General features: G+C 38.1%; 1 protein-coding gene across 6 annotated transcripts in view; it reads left to right on the top strand.

The window, feature by feature from the left end:
• The window catches only part of MED14 (mediator complex subunit 14), a 40,095-nt gene extending 18,301 nt beyond the window's left edge, over positions 1 to 21,794 (top strand). For 3 of the 6 annotated variants that reach the window (XM_022081587.2, XM_022081586.2, XM_022081589.2), the window contains exons 13-28: positions 626 to 830; positions 2,597 to 2,751; positions 3,214 to 3,457; positions 5,243 to 5,386; positions 6,318 to 6,455; positions 7,229 to 7,401; positions 8,804 to 8,998; positions 9,252 to 9,509; positions 11,244 to 11,499; positions 13,184 to 13,354; positions 16,294 to 16,502; positions 16,651 to 16,809; positions 17,438 to 17,572; positions 18,321 to 18,455; positions 18,768 to 19,031; positions 20,369 to 21,794. In XM_022081587.2, coding sequence (XP_021937279.1) covers positions 626 to 830; positions 2,597 to 2,751; positions 3,214 to 3,457; positions 5,243 to 5,386; positions 6,318 to 6,455; positions 7,229 to 7,401; positions 8,804 to 8,998; positions 9,252 to 9,509; positions 11,244 to 11,499; positions 13,184 to 13,354; positions 16,294 to 16,502; positions 16,651 to 16,809; positions 17,438 to 17,572; positions 18,321 to 18,455; positions 18,768 to 19,031; positions 20,369 to 20,566 — 3,039 coding nt within the window. In that variant the 3' untranslated portion in view covers positions 20,567 to 21,794. The remainder of the gene's footprint in view (positions 1 to 625; positions 831 to 2,596; positions 2,752 to 3,213; positions 3,458 to 5,242; positions 5,387 to 6,317; positions 6,456 to 7,228; positions 7,402 to 8,803; positions 8,999 to 9,251; positions 9,510 to 11,243; positions 11,500 to 13,183; positions 13,355 to 16,293; positions 16,503 to 16,650; positions 16,810 to 17,437; positions 17,573 to 18,320; positions 18,456 to 18,767; positions 19,032 to 20,368) is intronic. The other 3 variants (XM_022081590.2, XM_022081588.2, XM_022081591.2) reach the window with 3 other exon arrangements.
• The last annotated feature ends 3,379 nt before the right edge of the window (positions 21,795 to 25,173 follow it).

The raw sequence follows: 25,173 nt of genomic DNA on the forward strand, positions 1-25,173 counted from the left end.
GATGAAATGCAGCGCCAAACATCGCACTTGAGTAATAATAATTGTACTTATAAAACTACGTATTTTTGATTGCACGGTTTCTTGTATAATTAGACGTTGTGTCGTTTTGCGTATTATTTGGTTTCCATATCTTATTTGTCCAGAGAAAAGAAAATTTGGCTTTGTTAATTGGTTGGCGCCCGCCACGAACTCATAAACTCTCAAATGTGCCCGTAGGCACAAAAAGGTTGGGGACCACTCTTTTCACAGATTTTGAATCATGAAACTAAAGGAAACATTTAGCTTTTTTGTTGTTACAACACCATTTTGTACTATGGACAAATCATCTTAATCATTCCGGAATGTTGTATGCTTCTATAAATCTTTACTGTATATAATTTGAATCCTGTGTATGAAAATACTTGGTCCATAGCAAAATACTGTAAGCAGGTTTCACTGTATCTATTTGATATAAAAAACTGACTGTTTCTGAAGATTGCTGTCTTCTGGGTTAACGCCCTGATGATGGAGGCAGACTAGACAGCGCAATAACCCAGAAGACAGCAATCTTCGGACTCACCGCTGTGAAAACCTCAAATCGTACATAACTGTTTCTGTTTTAATATTGTTCTGTTTCTTTTTGCAGATTGTTGAGTTCAAGGAGAAGGAATCAACTCAGTGTGAAATAGACTGCTCGTTTTACTTGGCTGTAGTGAAACACTCTTCGATTGAGGATGATCCCCATGATGACAGTATTGAAACTGAGATTCCAAAGATGTATCTCAAAGTTCTCACACTGATCGAATTTGACACGTTTGTCATAACACATGGTCCATTTACAAGTGTGGACGGTATGTTTTCTCTTTGACGAATTGCATGCACTGAAATCTATTGTGATACCATAGTCTTCTAGGTGGTTACCAGTGTTTTGGAAGAATGTATTGCGCCTGTCTTCCACGCTGAAGATGTAGGTGATACGGTCTTCTTAAACATTGTTGACCGCCTACACATCATTGGAACCGAGAAAATCACACACAACATTTCTGTTGCCATGGGAACTTGAAATCTCACATATTGAAATATAATTTGCGTATTTTGTTCTGTTTATCATATGCATACATGGGAGTGTCTTTGTCTTCCTCTCCCTAATTTTCCAGTAACTCGTGGATCATTTGGTCAGTTTTTATTAAGTTTGAAGTTCTTGTCACCGCTACACATTTAACCCCATAATCAATGCAGTGACGTCTCATTTAAAGTCATAATTAATTTGTCATCTACCTACTGGCACTGTTACTTTTTATTTGGCGCTTCATGTGATGCAGTGATTACTTCCTTTAGGAGAGCCGTCTACCTTGGTCCTACTATTCTGTTTTAAACAAATGTTTAAATAATAAGTAGAAAGTGCTAAATTAAAATATGATGCTTTTACAGAAATAAAACTGAAAGGCTTCTACAAGTTTGTGTGAGGAAAATTTATCTTCATATGTCTCAGATCTCAGATTTTGTATATACAGTCTCACTGTGATCGTCATCACGACCTACAGAACCTTATAGTGGAACTCTGTATTTACACTTTCTGGGGATTTGTGAAAAAAGTATGTAAATTGTGGGAAAGTATAAATGTATGAAGATTTCTGTCTTCTGGGTTGTTGCGCTGTGTAGTTTGGTCGATGTTAACCAACGTTTCAGAGGTCATACTGCCTCCGTTATCAGAGTATGAAGATTTCTGTCTTCTGGGTTGTTGCGCTGTGTAGTCTGGTCGATGTTAACCAACGTTTCAGAGGTCATACTGCCTCCGTCATCAGAGTATGAAGATTTCTGTCTTCTGGGTTGTTGCGCTGTGTAGTCTGGTCGATGTTAACCAACGTTTCAGAGGTCATACTGCCTCCGTCATCAGGGCGATGAAGATTTCTGTCTTCTGGGTTGTTGCGCTTTGTAGTCTGGTCGATGTTAACCAACGTTTCAGAGGTCATACTGCCTCCGTCATCAGGGCGATGAGTATGAAGATTTCCGTCTTCTGGGTTGTTGCGCTGTGTAGTCTGGTCGATGTTAACCAACGTTTCAGAGGTCATACTGCCTCCGTTATCAGAATATGAAGATTTCTGTCTTCTGGGTTGTTGCGCTGTGTAGTCTGGTCGATGTTAACCAACGTTTCAGAGGTCATACTGCCTCCGTTATCAGAATATGAAGATTTCTGTCTTCTGGGTTGTTGCGCTGTGTAGTCTGGTCGATGTTAACCAACGTTTCAGAGGTCATACTGCCTCCGTCATCAGGGCAGTATGACCTCTGAAACGTTGGTTAACATCGACCAGACTACACAGCGCAACAACCCAGAAGACAGAAATCTTCATAAACACCGCTGCAATAACCTCAAATCTTATATATAAATGTATGATCTGAAGCGTAAGTATAAAGTATAGTTGGCAAGAAATGCAAAATTGTAAGCTTAGTTTGGTAAATTTCTGCCAGAATACACAGCACTACAACCCAGAAGACAGCCATCTAAGTACACTCTGAGTCAGAACATAGTGTTACCAGTTCAGATTACTAATAAAGATGGAATGGTTCATAATATTAGAGTTCTCGACCTGAGTGTCTTATTACCGTTGTTCTGCAGATCAGAGTGAGAAGTTTCCTGGAAAACGTAAACCTGGAGGTAGGCAAGAACCTGGGTCTCGACGGACAAAGCATCCTGCATACTTTATCCCTGAATTGGCGCATGTGGTGGCTCTGTGTGATGAAAGGATTCCTTTTGTGACACTAGCACAGGAGGTGAGTATTATATATGTATTATTAAAGCCGTCCCGCTACACGCCAAGTAGGTCGTTTGATGGGAGTGGAGGTATAGCTCCTCTCTTCCTTGACCTCGGCCCCGGCCACGCTTTACCCCCAGGAAAGGACTCTGGTACCCATTGGATAGGAGGCTGGGTGGGCCCCAGAGCCGGTCTGGACGCAGAGGCTAGAGGAAAAATCCTCTGCCCACGTCAGGGATCGAACCCCGGTTATCCAGTCCGTAGCCAGTCACTATACTAACTGAGCTATCACGGCTCTGTATAAGTATTATATAGTTCGTAATTAAGCAAGTAAGAGCCATAGAAGAAGAAGAAGAATTAAGCATTATTAAGGGTCAACTTTAGTTTTACGTAGTTACTGTTATGAGACTACTGTCGCTGCTACTGTTACTATTAATAGACTGAATGAACTCTGTATGTAGCATGGTCTTCGCTTTTGTAGCTGACCAAACGTGAAATTGCGCACCAAGGACTGCAAGTTGAAGCAAATGCCACAGCATTAGTATTACGCTTGGTTCAGCTTCCACCTTCACCAGGAGTTGATACTCAGTCAGCCTCCTGGCTTGCGTTACTGAAACGTTTACTCTCTGTGGCCATCAGAGTTCAAGGAAAGGCCACAAAGAATTGGATGGCAGAATTTGTGTTCTATGGTAGCCCTCTTGCAAGTTCACATCCTAAGGAACAAGGTATGTTAATGTCCTGTTATGTTGAATGTATTTGATACGCGGTACAGAATAGCTTCGGAAATACAGTGGGCCCTTGACGTCCGTTGTTAATGAGTTCCTTAAAAGTGTGTCAGTTAATATACTGATCATCATTTGATATGGCATTGCAAGTATTTGTTACAAGCGTCGTCTTGAATTGTGCAGGCTTGTCATGCTAGTCTGACAATGAGTAAAGCTTGAGTATTTTAAAATTTTATTTTTTTATTTGTAGTGTTCTGTCTGACGACAGGTCCATATATCATGAACAGGATCCTTCCAACCTCTTCAGGTTGTCAGGGACCTGCTCATACATATATACATTCTTGGCAGAGATGATCAGAAGTGGTTTGCCATTGCCTTCTTCTGTGTGTGAGTGGAGTAATTGTTGGGATGCCACGGAGAAACCGGGGAAGCCCCCGGAGGAAAACTCCGTGATGCCTAGACCACGGCCTTGCCCAACACAAGTTATAAATTTGAGCACCACCGGGAATTGAACCCGGGACCCCAGGCTTACAAGGCTAGTGTTCTGACCGCTAGACCACCGTGGCGAGACTTTTTTTATTTTTTTTTTAAATATTGGTTTATTTCTATCCTTTCATGTTGAAAAACCAACAGCACTCCTCTTCTTCTTAAAAGTGAATAAATTTAAGAAAGAACATAAACAATTGCAAAGAATTGGATTATAAATTATACGTTATATTGACAAGGTGATTTAAAAACGTGATTGGATTTTGAAGCACTGGCAAAACCAGTAACAACTGAACTGTTCTGGACGATAGAAGTGCTTCTTCATTTATGAGACATGAGTAACATAGAAGAAAGTGGAGAATAAAATTGTGCGTAACAAAGTAACAGTGGAGTGTCAACACCTAATACCTTGACTTCTCTGAATGAGGGTTAATTGCCATACTACAAAACCAGAGCACAATTGGAGGGTTTCAGTTGATTGGGGTTCCGATGTTATGTAGAAGCTTCTATATATCATTCATGGACACTGTATCTGGTGGCGCTAAAGAAGTTTAACCCTTCGAAGCTGAAGTTTGTCTATATAATATTTAAAAATTTATTCTGTACCCCATAGAAAACAAGTATTAACTATTACAAGATCAACTAATTAATGCTTTTTAAGGAAATAATTGCTTTTTACACCAAGAATCTACTATAAAAATTCGTGATTCCCCGTTGTCGTCATCCAATTTGTCGTCAAAAAATGACGTCATCAAACAATGTTACGTTATATTTGTTTACTCGGCATTGTTGTACCAACACAACAATGCCGAGTAAACAAATGACTTGAGTAAGACACTAAACTAACCCCCCCGAAGGGGGTTAGTCAAGTGTTTTAACCCCCTATTCGGGGTTGGTTGGTTTAGTTTCTTACTCAAGATTTTAAAACGCAACCAACCCCCCCGAAGGGGAGATTGGTCAAGTGTTTTAACCCCCCATTCGGGGGGTTGGTTTAGTTTCTTACTCAAGATTTTAAAACGCAACCAACACCCCCGAAGGGGAGATTGGTCAAGTGTTTTAACCCCCCATTCGGGGGGTTGGTTTAGTTTCTTACTCAAGATTTTAAAACGCAACCAACCCCCCCGAAGAGCTCCAAAAGGAGCGCTCTGCTCTAGTAATACAAAATGAAGAGTTACTGACTGTTGAAATAGATGGTACATACGGTTACTGCTCGGCGTTAAAGGTTTAATCATGCAATAAAAATATATTTGCTACAAAAATTCTTTACTCTTATTTCAAGTTGTGGTTAATATGTTTAAGGTCTTCGGCGGCCCGTGTATTTCCAGTATGACATGGGAACGGCAGACACAGTTTCTAAAACGGTGGATGCTTTGCTAAATGATTGGTCACAGATTGTTCACCTTTACACAGTGGTTGAAGATCTTGCTGAATATTTTCGGATTGGTGAGTGCAGTTACGTTGTGCATCGGAGTTCTTTTGACGCAGGCGCTGAAAATAAAATTCTTTGGTTTTTGACAAGTTTTTCATTAAAATAAAGTGTGTGTCATGTGTCATGAATATTGGTTTCCAAAATATACAAATTTATTAGTTTTTGGATTCAAGCAAGACACATAATGGCTGTTGGTTGCACAGCAGCGTGGATTATCATATGACAATTAAACCATTGCTGGTGAATCTTTAATACTTGAAATATTCACTTTCTCTCGCTGGTTTCATGACTTCATTTAATTTTTTTTTTTTTAGAAAAAGTGTTTTAGATGTTTGTTTCGTTTTAATGGTATTTAAATTATCAGACTTTGCACATCCAAGCTAAAGACTTACTTTTACAAATGTTTTAAGTATTAAGATATCCGTCTTCTGGGTTATTGCGCTGTGTAGTCTGGTCGATGTTAACCAACGTTTCAGAGGTCATACTGCCTCCGTCATCAGGGCGATCGCCCTGATGACGGAGGCAGTATGACCTCTGAAACGTTGGTAAATATCTACCAGACTACACAGCGCAAGAACCCAGAAGACAGAAATCTTCATCGCCCTGATGACGGAGGCAGTATGACCTCTGAAACGTTGGTTAACATCGACCAGACTACACAGCGCAATAACCCAGAAGACGGATATCTTCATACTCACCGCTGTGAGAACCTCAAGTCTTACATTTTAAGTATTCATCATCAGTATATCCATGACCTTGAAAACCTCAAATTTCACAATATCTAAACTGTTTTCTGTAATCCATAAATTAAGGATTAATTTTGGGACATATCAGATATATAAACCATGTGTGTTATGTGAAGACTTTAGGGATATATTAATATTTTAATGGTTATTTAGTATGCTTTATAAATTGCTTGCTTAAAAAGATTCATTTATTTTGCAGAGAAGTACAACTTGTCAAATATGGTAACAATTAAGTCCTACAGCTATAGCCGTCTCGTTCTTGGGTATGGGCCTGACCGTGGTGCCACTGTTACAGTGGACTGGAATAGCTCTGATAAAGCATTTAGACTTATATTTGGTAAGCAGTAGACACTATTTTACACTGTAGCATTAATTCTAGCATATGAAGAAAGTTTGACGACAGTAATGCCTGTAACTGAAATGTACAATGAATTATACAGATGTTGAACTTGGTCTCGTGTTGTATGGGAGAAGCAAAGAATTGAAAATGTTACGAAAAAGACGTTCCAAGTGGAATATGTAAATTTAAGAGGGTTGAACCAATAGGGTAATGAAAAATAATAAACATTACGCTGTGTATTCTTTATCTAATACTGAGGGCATTATAAAACTTATGTTAGAGTACCTCATTAGTCAGAGGCCATAGGACAACTTGTTATTTGACAAAATATTCATAAATATAAAAAGATGAAAACTTGTAAATCACGTTTACAATGTCAGGTGTTAGAATTTTGTTTACCTAGGACAAGCCATGGTACTACACTGTTCGTATCATTAGTAGTAAAATATTTTGGATATGTTTCTCATGTCGATATGAGATTTGATAATTGTTCCTATTTTTCTGGTTTTGTTCATTTCATGTTTCCTGTAGTGACTGTCTCTCCTTCACTACCGCTTACCCCTATTGTGGGAACACATCCCACTTTTGCTGTCATGTCAATGTGGTAGCATTGCCATAACAGTATTTTGAAGGCAGATTCACCTGAGCGAATCTTATTACTTCCAGATTCAAGATATGTTTCTTGTCCCAGAAAATGTTGAAGCTGCTACACAAAGAAATGTGTTTGTTTTGTACCATATATTTTAGTAGCTTATATAATTAATTTACAGGTGCTACGAACAACTGCGTGAATGCTCATTCTCTGATGAGGGAGCAGTTGGAGGCACATCTGAACCGGCACCGTAACTTGGCGCAAATTGTTCATATCCTTCACGAGACGTACGAACCCCTTATTTCTATAAGTAAACTTCCAACAATTCCACAGTTAGGGGTTCACAATCAGGTAAGTTAACACAAATAGTAACATCAAGTTAAACAATTATGTAGTTTAATTTTCACAGTACGATGGAGGGGAGATTAAAATTGTATAAAAACTAGTTCATTTACCCATTTCTTTCCCCAAGTTTCTTTTAAAACAAACTGTGCCAAAATAATGAAATTCATTTCTTGTATCATGCATTTTTAAAAGATATGTTATTTTTAAAGTGGATTTGAACTCTGATAAACTGCATTTGACGTTTTAATTTAATGCCTGTCAGCTACGAGGTCTAAGAACATCCTGTATCTTGGTAATTAAGCCTGTCTGGTCCCACATGCTTTATAGCTTTCATGTCCAGTTTTTAGTGTAGAATAATGTCATATAGGGTCTTTGATCATCAGGTTCAAATATTACTTATTACTTTAAAATATTTGTGATTTTGCTGAAGAAATAAAAATTGACAGTGGAACCACGGTTCCCTAGTTAACGTTGAATAACGTTTAACTGTAGAAGTATATTTGTACTGAAATAAAATTTTATTTACACATTAATGTATACCTTTACATCTTATCTATACGTGACATCATCCGCCAACAGCTTATCTACGTGTTGCATCACGTACTCAACACACTCACTCTAGAACCGTTCTTTGTTACTAAATAAATGGCCAAAACTCCTAAACCGTAAGAATTAGCTGAAATCTGTTTGCAAATTTGAAAAGCTCATGTTTATTTACGTATTTCACTCGCCATATGTCGGATCTAACTCTTACGCTTTAGACGTGGCAAGCGGTTGAAGTTAAGAAACGAGGGTATATTTATTACATGTTTTGGGTAATTATTTCAACAATTTATAGAATAAAGTAAACATCATATAGAAAAAGCCCTTTATTTACTCTTTAATTTACATATAGGTTTATATTCTCTATCTTACATAGGTCACGAGTTATTGGCATTTGAAGAAGTTACACACCAGCGTTACCTTATGTCTTACAGTTTCCGTCGAGTGTACCGTGATTTTATAAACGTTATTCAACGTTAAATAAATATAAAATTGATGGTTAAAATGCTATTTTTAACTTTAAAACTAGTTAGAACTTGTGAAGAGTGCTGGCTCAGCTTGGTGAGTCCAGGTGTATTTGTGAAAGTTTTTTTATAGTATTTGTAATTTGTATTATGTTATATGTATCAGAACTAACATTTGATCCTGATTACCATATTGGGCTGAAACATGTAGTTAAACAACAAATTAATTAGTGACCAATGAATGTGTGTAAAAGTGACAGAAATAATTATCAAGAATCGACATAATATACCAGGATGCTGTGCTACAGAATTATACTGGGTACTTTTTGACATCTTGTATACTTGACAGGAAATACCTTATAAAAAGTGGATTATATGTTTTCTAATATGTTTCTTTACAGAGACCACAGGTTCCAGTACAGACATTTACAATTATGCCTCAGTCACCTACTTTATTGAGGCTTGCTTATCAAGGCATGTACTGTTTAGAACTGAGGCTGCGGGGTGGTGGCTTGGTTAGTCTACGAGATGGAGCATATAGTCGTTTTGATCGCAGTAATGTTGTGGATGAATTCACTCCAACTCAAGGATTAAAGGTTATCTTTTCTTTAATTATATTTATCTATTATTATAGTGTTTTCTGAGGTTTACAATTACAGTTAGTTACTTTATACACAGTCCTGCTGGCTGCGTACCGCTAAACCCTTAACCCTGGAGTTGAAATCCAGCCAGCAGCCCCATAGTATAGGGGTTCAAATCACTTTTTCACATACTGCAGAGGTTGGTTCTTGCTGGCTGTTTTTGTTTTAATACATTAGTAGTTCCAACACACTGTCCTGTCTCTTTCAGGCTTTTCTCTCAAAGTATGTGGATGAAACGGCCGTATTCAGGCGCCGTTCTCAGTCAGAAGATGACAATCCTCCTTCACCAATTACAATGGACTCTGATGGTGGTGGTGGCCCTATGTCCTTTCTTGGAGCACATCATCGTGGGCCACAGTCACCAGCACAGCAGAGAGAAGGCGGTCTTCGTTTCCATCCTCCCCTGACACCTCCTTCAGGAAGCAATCCACACACACCTGCTAGCCCACATCCTGCTATGTCACAGGTATTTATAATTTAGACTTGTTCTTTTAATCTTATCTAAAGAATTGGCCACTATACATAGTCATATCAATTGACTGAAGTGTAGATTTAAAATAAAATGTGATTTTATTAGTGACAGTTCTCAACTAACTTATCTGCTGTGTTAGTAATGAGGTTGGTCTGGAAATGGATGCATTGAAAATAAGTGTATTTTCGTGTCCTGTCGCCGTAGTGCAGTGCAAATTCTTAGTAAATAAAGATAGCAATTACTGTATTTATCTGAATACCACATGCAGTTGTTTTCTAAAATGTTTGCGTAGAAACCAGATGCTCATCATATTTGAAGATTCATTTTGTATACTGCGGAGTGCTACATGAGGGAATATACAGTACAGAGCTGTAGACTTCAGAACTTCCCCTCATCTTGCGACAGGACATTTTGTGTTAAGGGTGGGTGTGTATTGTCACTTATCAGTTACTACAAGACAGTCCTTGCTCTATGTAGCATTTTTCTTTATCACAGCAGCATTTCAATGCTGTTAGGGCAAACAGTAATTATTTTGTTTGTGTCAGTTTACTTGGCAACTGCAGTTTGGCTTGACTAGCTTACGAGGAAGAGCTGGTCATGCGCTGAAACTAGAAAAACAGTAGTTATGACAAACAAGGAATGCTTTCCAGCCTCCCCCACCCCATTTTTGACATGCTGGAACGCACAACAGTTAACTCTGTCACTGAACGAATGGTGCAGGTTAGATTTACTGGAGCCAAGAAACAACGCTGCACCGTAATGCTAGCTGTCACAGCGACAGACTGAAGTTTCATCCTTATATGGTATTTAAACTGAAGACGATGGCAAAGTAGAAGTTCCTTCGGAGAGTGTGAGTCGAGGGAAGTGGCTGGATGACTGAAGATGTAGTTGACGATTGTATCAAATCTGTATGGTTTTGATGGCCAGGTGTACTGTTACACCAGTGATCTATGCTCGTTTTAGACATCTTCATGGATCAGACTACGGAAAGAGTGAAGCCCATTTGCAACAAGAGAAACGCGACCTGGTAATCATACCAGGAGGCATGACAGGGTGTCGTAGCCACTCGACGTCTTAAATAGTTGGCCATTTAAAACATTCATTTTTATCAAGAATTGTGGCTTACACACATGCAAATACGGTAATTCCATATTATGGAAGAATTACAGGAGAAATGCATAATTTGCCTTATTCTGAAACCAGAATAGTGATCTTTCTGAGGGGCCATGTATGTCATAGCATTTACTGTATCACAAGTCACCACATTTATACTGATCAGTACTGTAATAGTGTGGATTTGGCTAAGGAGCTGGACAAAACACGTCAGGGAACCCCTTAATCACTAAGTACTCATTTATTGAAGTGTGAGTAACCTTCTGCACCCTTGCTATGTGAACGTTGCCTGTTAAGGTATCTAAATCCCCCTGTGCATCCTGACTGGATAAAATTCTGATGACATGACTGGAAAGTGTTAAAAGGGAGAGATTATGGGAGGATAATATAATGGATCTTCAGTGGATTAGATCGTTAGGATGTGAACTCAATTTGAATGGCTGACAATAAGTCCAATGATGGGCTCTTGTGAACTTGTAATAAACCTTTTCATTCCTTAAAAGTTGGGTAATTTCTTGACAAGCTGAAATACTGTTAGTTTCCCAAGATGGATTCTGCTTTGTTGAGCAAGTTACTTAGGAGGTATTTATGTGTGCTGGAAAATTTTGATTGCAGGCCGGCCAGCACCAGAGTTTTGGTTCAAGCCCAGCTACTTCTTTTAATCTAGCCTCACCTCCATCCTTACCTCCTAATATAAACCCATCTCCCAATATGTTACCACACCCATCTCCTGGAGGACTCCTAGCAAACTCGCCATCAAACCCTTTACATGTGCCAAGTCCAGCTGGACTCATGCCAACGTCATCTCCTGGGCCCTGCCCCACTGTGCCAGTGGGTCACTCTCCAGCTAGTTCTTTCATGGGACAGACAGGTGTGAAAATGATTATGCATGTGCTGTCAAATGTGATGATGGTTCCAGTTGCATATTCTATTCATATTTCTTTTTTAAAGGTGTTTGGTTCAGTCAAGAAAGATCAGAAACTTACTTTCAGAACCATTTGTTGAATGTATTGAAAAATGTTCTATTTGATATTTTGAGTACTGGGGAAGAAGGAATGAAGTTAAACATGTCATATTACAGTTTCTTATGCCTTCTGTCAAATGTTAACGTATAAGTCTGTAGTAAGATACAGCCCTGGAATTGTGGTTCAAAGACAGAGGAAAGAACATCTGAATGCAATTTTGGGTTCACGGTTCAAATTGATGGTTAAAACGGCAAATGGTGCACGTCCTCTATTTTTGTTGGAAAGGGTAGATGTTGCTACGGGTCCTGAACTGCTATCTATCGAACACAGGCGTGTGCGGTCTGTAATCCGACTTTTGATATGGTCCACTGTTTAACTTTTGAGCTAATAATAAATACATATATTTATTTTGGCCGTCTATACACAAACTTATTAAAATGAGTTGTTAAAATATTATAACATTCACAATATAAATATAAAATATATAAAATATGTTATGTTATGTTTTGATGCTCTTATTATCGTATTTCGATATTACATTCTTGGCATCTTCATATTAGAAACGACATGTTTCGATGTACTAAGACATCATCTTCAGGTTATCAATTCTATTAATTTTATAAACTATTATATACTAAGCTGCGTTGCATTTATTGATTTTATGCGTTTGTGAATCCATCTATCTTCATGATTGATCTGGTTTAACAACTCATTTTAATAAGTTTGTGTATAGACGGCCAAAATAAATATATGTATTGAAATCAACACAAACATGACTCAATTGAGATACAAATCTAATAATTAATGTTTGTTGACGTGGGTAATCTCATTTCTGAAGTTGGTGGGCGCTGTTCATTTCTAGAAAGCACTTTTGCGTTGTACCGCAACACACCATGTTTACATGTTGTTGCATATTTTTTATGGAGGTTTTATGGACATATTGATGAAAGAGCAGTTTAAAACCAAGAATTCAGTTTTCTCATTCTGTTTTATAACAGCTGTAATATGTATGTCTTACAGTTTTAATTATTTGATCTGATGTATGTACTATGCATTGACCTAATCTCCTAGTTTTCTACGTGGAAACAGCAGAGTGGTAACATAGTTACGGAATTAATCATTTGTCATTTTTCTGAATTTTGACATTAACTAACACCTTTTTCCATTTGAAATATACTGGTAATAGTGCCGGTTATTTATATGATAGTAAATGAATGGTTTTGAAAGTAAGATGCCACAGTTATTTTCTTTGTTGTGTATAAAACAAGATAGTATGCATGTTGTCATAATATTATTTAACCAAAGATCTGTAAATATATTTCTTTCTTAATCTTTGAAAGCGCTAAAATGTGATATATTTTAATAATCTTACACTACTGTTGCAGAATGAATTTGTGTTGGGTGGTGGCTTAATATGCAATGTTTTTTAATTTATCAGATGATGATAATGCTAACATGAATCTAGGGATTGCGAGGTTATGAATGGTTGAAGTCACTTCAGATTAATGAACTTAATAAGAATTCATTAAATGGCCTGAAAGTTTGGCCCTCAGTTTTGAAGTTCAGTTATGTGATTTTTACCTGGCCCAGGGCATACAGATGGCAGCCCATTTCCTTCGTCCCAGAGCATGGCCTCCCCTGCCACGTCTAATTGGCCCGGTTCTCCCAGCATGCCTCGCCCTTCGCCAGCCCGTCCAGGGCAGTCACCTGGGGGTACAGGGCATTCGGCCCTACACAGCCCACAGGCCGATCATAAGCCAGGTTAGTTAACAATAATAACGTGACTTATTCCGTTCATTCCTAGAGCATGAAACCTGCATTTAGGATATACAGAACTTTGGTTGGTGGTTAATAATACACAAAAATCAATTACTTCCTCTTCTGCTTGTTCTATGTAGTTGGAGATACAGTTATATGTAGAATAACATTGCCTAGTTTAACATTTCTCGTCTCATTGGAAACATTTTTGACGTAAATACGTCTATATTTTAGGGCCAGTGTCATTCCGCAAAAATGTGTTACGAAAAAGGGAAACGAAAAAGTGTAACTTTATTGTTATGTTACCTAGGAAACGTCAAACAATGAAGTTTGACGTTTCCTAGGTAACATAACAATGAAGTTACACTTTTTCGTTACATTTTTAAGCAATGTCTTAATCAAACTTTACTCAATTGTAAAGCAGGTATGACGTATTTACGTCAAATTATCCGGAACCATGGTTCCACTGACAACTTTTATGGTACCTATCGTAATTCCATATATTTCTGATATGATTTATCTTTTTTATGTTTCCCCACAAAGAGATAAGATTCTCAAATTCTTTTTCACTTTTTTTCTTTCAGTTTCTTTTTATTTATGTATTTATTTATAGTTTATTTAATGATGCTGCTGATAGGTCACACAACACCGTGTTGAATGATAAGATTGCCAGTGAATTATTGACTTGGAAAGAATGTTCAGTCCTGGCCTAATTTGATGTACTGTCCTACCATTTGCCTGGAGGAAAAGCAGAACCGTGAAAATATCAATGACGTTAGCTGGTCTCCATGATGAGATGCTAACCGCTAACCACTTACTTGTGGCATTCAGTTTATGTTGTTTTCTGTTAAGAAATTAAATAAATGTAATTATGCAATTGGATTGTATTTGAACAACTACTCGTACATTTATTTTAAATCTAAGTGGTGATTTGAATGCCATGTCAGATGTTGAATTGATATTGACATCTTGTTTAGCACAAACTGCTGCTAATTACAGTCACTTGGACTATAGTAATTGTGGAACATATCAGTTTAAGAAATGGCCATGATATATTGCTTTATTTTTTACTAGACAGAAACACTTTGTCCTTCAAATGTTTGTAGTTTTAATATTTTAGTGGGGCTGCACTTTAGTACAGAGCTTGCTGCGGTGTGAATCTGTCTTACAATGCACAATTTAACTACTGGCTTTGTGCTTTCAGACAGCGATAATATAGTGAGATTTCAGGTTCTCATGGCAGTAAGTATGAAGATGGCTGTCTTAAGGGTTGTTGCACCTTGTAGTCTGGTAGAAGTTTACTGACATTTCAGAGGTGTTTGCTCCCTCCATTGCCATGATGATGGAGGCAGCAAGTACTTCTGAAATGTCAGGAAATTACTACTGGGAAACATGGCACAAGAATCCGATAATGCAGTTTTCTAACGTGGAAACCGTGGACCACAATATCATCTCGCAGTATTTGCTCTGATGTGTAGACTCTTACAGATTTTACAGTGTGTGAGCTTAAGTTGCGTTTGCCATGAATATAGTGACTGTGTATATTTGTGATGGCATGTTCTGGTGAAATCAGTATTACAAGTACAGCAAGGCGTTTGAACATTTCGTGATGTGTTTTCTTATGTTGTGTACAAATTTAATTCAGATTTTCATTTTGCCAGCCCCCAGATGTATGTCGCCTGTTCACTGTTGCTATTTAGAAACCAATTGTAGTGCACGTGCATGAGAAAGCATATATAAAAACAGCTCCTAGCACTAATAAGGGATATAGAGCAAAGTGCCCAAAAGTATTATTTGTACATACTGCATTTAATGTTTGAATACTTAACTTCTTATGTATTAGGTGATGACATGTTACTGCAGGTTCTGTCCATGCTGATTGTAATAGTTGCTGAAAGTGGTGTTCTCCACCATTCAAGAATATTATTTCACACTGACGTAGCTGATTCTGCAGCACATTGAAGTTTACCTTCCATGATTTCTAGAATAACATTTTGAAATCCATTCAATAGTCTCAAGTCTGTGGATTATTTCTGTGGGATTTCTGTTTCACCTATTTCAAAACTAAGAGTAAAATAATGACTTAAATGGAAATTATATACGAGGCTCGTCCACAAAGTAAGTTTCCCTGGGGCCGTTTACAGAAACAAAACACAATTTCATGGAAATATTTATTGCAACAGATACAGCAAGTGTCCAGCTATTTTTCAACATATTCGCCACCGGAATTGAGACATTGGTCATACCGTGGGACCAACTTTTGAATACCTGTGTCGTAGAAGTCTGCCGCCTGGGATTGGAACCACTGTGTGACAACCATCTCCGCCTCTCTGTCATTCTCAAAATGCTGACGCTGACCGGACAGGAATTTCTTGAGGTGTAGGAAAAGATGGAAATCACTGGGAGCGAGGTCCGGGCTGTAGGGTGGATGATTAAACACCTCCCAGCTGAACTCCTGCAGGAGACTTGCTGTCCGTCGAGCCGTGTGCGGCCTAGCGTTATCACTGACCGCACTTCACAGTCGGCGGGAGCTGGAATAAGAACCTCCATCTTCAACAGCTGCAACGATGCTACTGTGAGAACGCGGGAAGTTCCGTTAGTGCATGCGCCATGCTATGTCATTGCTCTATCACGTACGCACAGTCGCTTCGCGCAATATAAGGTTTGCTAGCTGTGGGACAAGTGGGAAACTTACTTTGTGGACGCGCCTCGTAGCTGAGGAGGTTGAACACTCTCTTGTAATGTAGGATTTGAGGTTCTGACATTGAAGATTGCTGTCTTCTGGGTTGTAGCACTGTGTAGTCTGGTAGAAGTCTATGAATATTTCAGAGGTCTTTGTTTCCTCCATCATCTTCTGAAACATTGGTAAACTTCTGCACATGGTGCTACTACCCAGAAGACAGCCATCTTAGTTCCTCATAATATTGTATCTGTCCATTCAGGTGTAAGTCATCTCTCGCGAGTGCTTCCTCAAAGATCTTGGGCAGGAGCAGTACCAACATTGTTGACCCACGAGGCCCTGGATCTGTTGTGCTCCCCCTCACCCCACCCACAACATCTTCCAGGTCCGGAACTCTCTCCACTGGAGAGATTTCTGGGTTGTGTTTACATGCGTCGCCAGCTACAGAGGTTTATACAGAATGATGATTGTGTACGTATACCAGTATTGTTATCAGACTTTTCTACGCTGTGGCCTTTGATCATAAATTCTGAAGAATAATTTTGTTGGTTAGTAAAGTGCTTGATAATACAAGCTAATATTTAGAAAAGTGTGCAAAATTATAATTTTCTTCCATCAGCTGACTGGTATTCCAACAACAGAGCCTGGTGTAGTGCATTTCAAGGTGGAGACGCTGCAGTGTCGGGTAGGTCTGAATCCGCAGCACCTGCAGTCACTTCATATAAAGGTTTCTCCACTACCTGACCACAAGGAGCAATGGACAGTTGAAGAAATGCAGGTCAGTTTTATTTGTACCCGTGTGTGTGTGTTTTATGTTCTGCTCGTGTAATGTGTTAGTAAAAACAATTCAGTCAGTTTGGAAAATTAAACATTTTGATGTTTATGTATATAGATCCCATAAGAAGGTGTGGCATTTTGTAATATGTGATCAGAGCTAATGTAAGATTCCTCAGACTCATAATGAAATGAATAAACTCATAAAATTAATAAATGAATATGCAAATAAGGGGTTACAATTTCAGTATGTAAATAAAAAAGAGTGTCATTTTGCAGGTGAGAACCCATAAAAAATAAAATTAACAAATAAACCAATCAACCACATGGATAAAGGAATTGAGGACAATCTTTGTAGAGACTTAAGGGTTGACAGGTCAAGTCAACAAGTGGCCTAAGTCCTTGACTACTAGATGATGATGATTTTAGCTATATGGAGTCTACAGCAACACACTGATTATTTGAATGAAATTTTTGTTTTCTTGTTGTTAGTACATTTTCAGAGTAGTTTTTTTATAGAGAGTAAATATTGATAGTAATAGTGTTTTCTTTTGTGTGTGAATTTTAGTGAAAGAAGGGATGGTGTGAGCATATTTTCAAGATTATAAATTTTGATTTCCTGTTTGTTTCAGATTATTGAGAAGTTCTTTGACACTCGAGCAGCTGCTCCTCCTTACAAACCTAATGCTTTATCAGGTTTTGGGAGGATGTTAAATGTTCCGTACAATGTTCTTAAAGACTTTGTACAAATCATGAAACTTGAATTGGTAGGTGAATGTGTGGTGATGTATTTAGATTTTAATTTTAATTTTAAAAAATGCTAAAATATGAAAATATAATGTATCATGATAAAAATTAAATAGGGATTGAATTTTTATTTTAGTGTTCTGTATGTACGGCATACAATTTAGAACACTTAGTCTGTACAAAATATCTTTCAGAAGTTTCGGTGTTGAATAAGTTAAACATTTAGAGTGAAAATTCACAAGTGCAGGTGCATTGTCATTTTAACAGACTCTTGTGTTCATTTCAAACATTTGGAATTTGTGTGCGCGTGCTTGCACATGTGGAAAAAATGAAAATGTTATGTAAGTCTATGGGTGTTGTACTAGGCACTAGCAGTTACTCGGTTACTGTGTGTGGATAAATTGGTCATATTTTTTAAGATGGCTGTCAGTGTTTCACAATACTCACTACCTCCGTCATCAAGTTAACAAGTCGGTGTGTGTGAGTAATTGGTTTGAGGTATAGGAACTAGTCAATGAAGGCAAAACCTTGGCTGGATCAGATGGGAATGAGATGAGCATCAGGAGAAGTCAAGGGATCCAGTAGGAGAGGGGGCATACCGCAGCGTAGCGCAACAACCCACAAGATATCCATTTTAATATTCCCCATTATGAGAATCTCATATTCTGTTAATAGATTTCTCATTTTGTAATTGTAACAGATCTCATTTTTGCGACTGCTTAATGGCAATTTCGGGCGTTATTTAACGCGATGTCTTCTCTTTGTTAGATTCCAGGTCTGGTGCAGCAGCAGCAGATGAAATGGGCTGTGCAGTGGAGCTTGCGGACTCCACCCTCTGCCACACCTATTGTGCCAACTGGAATGGCAGCGGTGCTAGTTTGTAGGACCAAGATCCTTGTTTTTGTAAGTTCAACTGCTCTCATTGTACGTCACTAACTTGGCCTGGTGCTGGAATATCATTAAATGAGAGTTTAAATATTGGTATGCTTTTAAATGTTGAATATTCATTCTGTTTATCCACTCGGTCAGCTTCATTTGATAATGTTAGTAATCTTTAAACCCTGGAAACTTGAATTTTATGTTTGTTGATTACTGTTAGCATTTAGAATAATTATATTTGCTGTTCCTATAATTTTTGCATGATTTGTTAACTTTTGTCTGAACGTGAGAGTTGGTTGTGCCTAATGGTTACATGATTTTAAACATTTTACACAGCTCCAGATTACTCGTATTGGAGGCCCATACCAATCCACCATTGAGCCACCATCACTGGTTCTGCCATTGGTGTACGATGTGAGTACGAACCTCACGCAGTTGGCAGAGAAGCGAGATCCTGGTCCAGCCTCGGCCACAACTGCAGCCAGCCTTCAGCTGAAGAGGTTTGCTGAATTTGGAGTCAGCCACAATGAATGCTCGCTGTTTCCTGCTGTAAGGGACTTGTTATGCAGCCTCAGCCTTCCATCAGAATCTCAAGCGCAGGTGCGACTAGTGAATAATTGGATTTGAGGTTATTATGGTGGCTGTCTTCACATGGCACCACAACGCAGAAGACACCCATCTTTAAGATTAGTGATGTTAGACAGCAAATACAAACAAGAGAGTTGTTTGACCATATAAATTAAGTCTGCTGTTGCTGAACACATTTAGGTGACATTTAATTCTGGCAGCCATCTCCATTTTGGTTTGCGTTGAACAAATATCTTTGAAAATGAAGATGTCGAATATATTACTACGAGGGAGGTTCAGCTGAGGGAAGGAAGATAAAAGAGTACAGAAAGAGTGAATGCGGTTACGAGATGAGTGCTTATGGGAGGTCAGAGAAGAATGAAATGTCGTTGATCACTGTCACCTTTGAACATAATGACATTTTGTCGGCCATGTCATAGACATGGACCAAAATTGAGACTCACTTGACCAGAGTAGTTTTGTCCTTCAATCATTCATGTGAAGGCCGAAGTAGAAACAACAGAAATGTTTTTCTAATTAAAAAACATGTAGATGATGGATGATGTCAAACAGAATAATTATACATATTGTGTCACACTCTCGTCAGAAACCTTCAGATTTCACTTGTTTTTCCTTGACTCTACAATCCCCCTTGTGGGTTTACGCCGCCTCCTTTTCAGAGGTTTCTTGGTCTTTGAAGCGTGCTTTTGAGAGTAGTGAGTGGCCAGCCCACTGACTGCACAATTTCTACTCAATCCTCGTTTGACTGCCAGAGCCATCTAGCAGTAAATCAGGAGACTTGGGTGAGAAATGGCCGCTGAATTTTGCTTACGAAACATCATCTCGTTCATGCTCGTAAGGTTCTTTTACATACCGTAAATCTACGACATGGGACCGCTAGCTTTACTTCCAATCTGAAGGAAGTTGTGCTATGGATTTTTATCACCCTTAAAAATCCATCGACTTTGGCCAGTATTGAACCTGCGAACCTTGGGTCCGGTGGCGAGCACGCTAACCACTAGTCCACCGAGGGCAACTTAAATTTCACTTATTTATTTTTAATTTATGTCAGTTTTTGCTTTTTAAAGTCTGAGCTCAGCAATGATTATATGACATACTCATCTCAGGCATTGAACATTCTGGACATCAAAATACTTTTGGGCTCCTAGTCTGAGGAAAAATTTATCATGCCCTGCTTTATTGCAATAACCGAACACATTTCTATACTAACCTAAAAAGTAATTGGTATTATTCATGATTTTTGTGCGTTAAAACTACCACTGCCTCACGGGATCAGAAGTATGTAGTGACAGAACCACGTTTTTATAGACTTTTAAATTTTGTGTGTGAGTTAATGCTAATAATTATAGGTGGCTTCTTCTCCTGCTCCCCCAACCATGCAGCCTTCTCCTGCAATGCAGATGCATTCACCAATGCCTGGAGGTGTGGTAGGAATGCCACCCCAGACGGGCGCAGGGGGTCCACCTCAGCAACCTAGCGGCCCACCGCAGTCTCCATATCCTGTTGGCATCACAATGGGTCAGCATCCAATGATGGGTCCTCAATGATATATTTATGATGCAAGTGCAGTGAAAAGTAATTAGGTGTGGACATATATTTGCTGTTAGTAAATTGTACATAGAGAGGCCACTTCATAGAACGGGCATCTCATCGCACAGGCTCGGGCACTGGGACAGGTTTTTCTTTGAGTCCTTCATTTTTCCCATCGATATCATTCTCCTATTGCTCCATATTCTCATGCATATTATCTGTGTCATGGACATGGGCCCATTCATTAGTGGTTATAATTTAACAGAAATTTAGTCTTGCCCCATCTTAACAATAAAAAATTATATATGGTGTCTTCACCAAGTTCCAGGACAAGATAATATTGAATGTGGTGGCACTAATAGGTCCTTCGATGCAGTTACTATCAGAAGACGTATTTCTGACAGCATTTATGCAGTTTGGAACATTTCTGAGAACATCCACATTTGACTACAGTGCGATCTTCAAACCCACTAGAACTCAGCTGCGTCCCTGAAGAGACAACCGTTAATTCACGGTAAGAGTTAAATAGTGCAAGACCGGGAGAATAACAGTGGGCTGCACTAGCGGAGACTTATGTGCTGGGGCTTTATTGTGCAGTAGAACCCAGTCTTTGCATTTCAGGGTACTGCAGTCAAACGGTCTCTCGTTGTACCTTTCCTTGTCGATTCTAATGGTCTGTACAGCCACATACATACTTCATCTCGTAAACCATCTGATAGATTTGATTAATATTTTAAATCTGTGCCGTAAGATGTTGACAACATCTAATTTTGGTTTCTTAGAACTTCAGATACTGTACACAAGGATAAAGGAATTTATTCTTTATTTTGTTACAAGAGAAATTTCAAATTAGATCTTCATAAGGTACGTACTAGAAATTTTTGTATGATGAAGTGTTTTTTTAAACATTACACAACTGTATTTGAGCACAGAAAATGCTGATATTTTATCATTTCATCTTTCCTCCTACTATAAATATACATCTCTTTCCTTGTCTTAAAATTTTTATAATGGCAACATTTTGCATTCTGAAGGATGAACATCACATTTACATGTTAATATGTAACTACATGTCTCAATAATGTTGAATACCTTTTATTAGATTGCTATTTTTCAAATGTCTGATCACCAGTGTATGATTGGATTTCAGTTCTCAGTATCTTATTTCCGTTAAATACATCTGTGTAACAGTGTTCTTATCACTTCAGCTAATTGCTGAGTTTGAATAGATGCTTTTTAGCCACATGTTTTTGTTGTGATTTGTCCATTGAAACCCCTAGAAATGGTGGAATCTCCCTCTACTGCCTTTAGAGTCTATTTGACCAATCAGTACACTGAACTTATTTTTCTCCAGTGATGGCTCATTAACAGCATTTCTTTGTGCCTACTGTATTCTGAATCACTTATTGATGTCTTGGTATCTTCTAAGAAACTTCTCTGTTTCTATTTATTAAAAATGTGTAAACAATTGACATGTGACCCTGACAAATAGCTGTACTTTGATTTTTCGAAAATTTTGAAGATATTTTTAAAAATTTCCCTGCCGAAACCAGTGTCTGCGGGACCCTTCTGCCACATCCAGGCTCTGCCTGACTCGGTCTGTGCCTCAGCTGGTCTTCCTCTCTATTTCACCCGGTCTTCGCATATTCGGCCCGACAGAGTCCATGTCATACAGTGACAGGATCAGGCAGAGAACGAGTCCGTCAGAGGCAGGGTACAGCAGAGACTGGTTCTGGCACGGATCGGGTGGGGAGAATTTTCAAAAAAAACATTTACTTCTCGTAATTGCGTACAGCAACACACTTCTTAGTGATGTCCATTTCATGTAAATTAATTTCATTAAATTACTCTCATACAGTCTCGACTCACAACCGATGTGTATTTTGCTTAACATTGTACTTAATACGTTCGAAGAAAGAACAGAATCAGTTTCTGACCGAACGTTCTGATCCAAGATCGTTAAACCTCTGTACCTCATTTATGGACTAACAATGTTGGTAGCATTGATAAGTGCCATGAACACCAACATTAACACATTCCTTTATGGATGACCAAAGCTGTAGATGGATATTTGAATTGATGGACACAACCATTCAAGGATTATAGCATTTTTCTACAGAAACAGGTACACAAAATGTGGAAGGGGGAACTTTTTACCGAAATATCAATATATTTGTTAGTGGCAAGCAATAAGTCAGGTTAATATACTTTGGTTTCAGAGAGTCCAAGCCCAACTACGAAACTCGTAAATAAATTCATTGTAAAGTACAGAGCTATTGAGTGTGAAAGGATTTATTACATGTAAGATTCCATTGTGACGGTCCAATTGTCTTGGACTACCTGTATCCGGGGGTAGAATAGAATAGAATTTATTTACATTCCATAGATCCTTCATAGGCCTAAAGAACAGGTCATAGCACAAATACAATACTTGTTTGTAGGTGGAAGATTGTTGAATAACTGAATTCCAGGTAGTAAACTCCTTTTTCATATTTACTGAGGTTAGAATTTGGTACATGAAGATTGTATCTGTATCTTGTTCTTATATTGTGGATATCTGAATTTGTTTGAAATTTTTCCATGTTATCCACTACAAATCGTAACAGTGAGAGCAAGTATTCGCTGGAAAGTGGAAGAATATTAAACTTCTTAAATAATTCTCTCCTTTTAGTGCCTGCTATTAGTATAATGATCCTTTTTTGAATTTTAAATACTTTGCTGCTGTCTGTTAATTTCCCCAGAAAATGATTCAATATGATATGATGGAATGGAAGTAAGCAAAATAAATTAATTTTAAGGTTTCTGTTTTTGTGAGTGCTGCATCTGCCCTCATAGCGAAACATTCTGAGCTTAGTTTAGGGATAATGTATTGAATATGTGTTTTCCAGTTTAATTTGTTGTCAATTTGTAGGCCAAGAAATTTAGTTGTTCTATTTCCTTGATTATTTCATCATCATACCTATATTTAGATTTACACAAGTCCTGTTATTAGTACAGAATTTCTTGAAATTTGTCTTCTCAAAATGTAATGTGAGGTTATTGGCTTTAATCCATTGGTTCAATCTAGCAAAGACATCATTTTTGCAATTTTGAAAACAGTCAATTTCTGGATGTGAAATAATAATAGTATCATCAGCAAAGAGTATAGGTTTAGAATGAGAATTGATGGTTGGGGGGCAGATCATTAATATAAACGAGAGAAAGCAGAGGACCAAGTATTGAACCTAGAGGCACTTCATGTTTTACAACACCCCATTTTGAGTAGGTGCTATTATTTGAATTTGATGATTTTTGTCATGAAGGTATGATTTGAACCACTTGCCAGCTATATTTCGAATTCCATAAAAATTTAGTTGTGATAGTAATAATTCATGGTTTATATAATCGAATGCTTTAGCAAGATCACAAGATATTCCACCAACCTGCACTTTATTATTTAGTGCACTTAGTAATTGATTCTTTATTTTCCAAATATCTGTTTCTCATATCCCATCACTGAAGGCTACAATATTGATTTCAGTACGCGCTGTCCAAAATGTTGAACACATTATTAGGAATGAGTACCTGTAAAAAATTAGGAATGCAATTTGTGTTCATAATACATGTCTAACTCATACATTCTTTGAAAGAACTGGATGGCTTCATCCATGTAACCCAATAATTCAAATTTAATTCCACAAACTGACACCAGTGCGCATTTTTTATGTAATTTTACTGGTTTATGTGAAAGTTTATGTAATTTTTACATTCAAGGATTCATATATTCTTTCAAATTTAAAATTATTGTTTATATTACATACTATTCCTAAATACTCCGTCACAGAAAAGGTGAAGTTTATTTATGGAAATAACGGTTGTCTGAATTCAATTTTTTTAATTGGTAATCATTTTCCAAAATTAATAGCTTAATTTTCGCCAAAGATGGCGGATTTGTGGGGTTGGGTGTGTGACCTTGGTTATTTAGAATTAAAAAATATCGTATTGTAATGTCTCTAGTTTCAGTTATAAGTTTGTAAAGTGTTACAAAAGAATTTAAGGTAAGGGAGGAGTGATATTTTTTTCTTGTACTCGCAGACAGGAGTTATCGAATATGGCTTCGGTTCTTAACGTCTTATGAGTTGTCCTCTTTATTGACAGAGTTCGATGGTAAGCCATGCCTCATGGCTCGGAGTGACCTATCTCCCCCATCTCCGCGATCTTTGGAGCCACAGGCTTCGATGCCCTTACGAGGCAGTGCGGCGGGTAGTCTGTGTGTGTTCGCCGCGCAGAAGACAAAATTTTGCTGCCTGTTGTGAGCTAGGTCTGATCTTGCGTTTTGTTCTGTATTTGTCGAAAGTTGCTGGTCGGTATCCCAGCCGGAAGCCTGAGCAGAGTGAGTTTTGTTTGACTTCATTTATACTTTTAATATATTTTGATCATTTGGAACTGCCTTTATATTATTTTGGGTTTAACGTCTGTAATCCTACGGCCGTACCACGTCTCGGTCTCTGGGTGTTATTTCAATCTAATTTCACGATCGCCGGTAGCAGAGCGTGGTTGCGGGAATTTTTTATGGGGGGGGGCCTTGTGACCGCTCCTGATTTGTCTTTTGCTATTTCTATTTTTATTCTTTACGATTCAAAAG

This window comes from Zootermopsis nevadensis, unplaced genomic scaffold (assembly GCF_977971745.1).
Source record: "Zootermopsis nevadensis isolate Lab colony 2312 unplaced genomic scaffold, Znev_1.0 Znev_ptg000024l, whole genome shotgun sequence".
In the NCBI taxonomy this organism is placed as follows: domain Eukaryota; kingdom Metazoa; phylum Arthropoda; class Insecta; order Blattodea; family Termopsidae; genus Zootermopsis; species Zootermopsis nevadensis.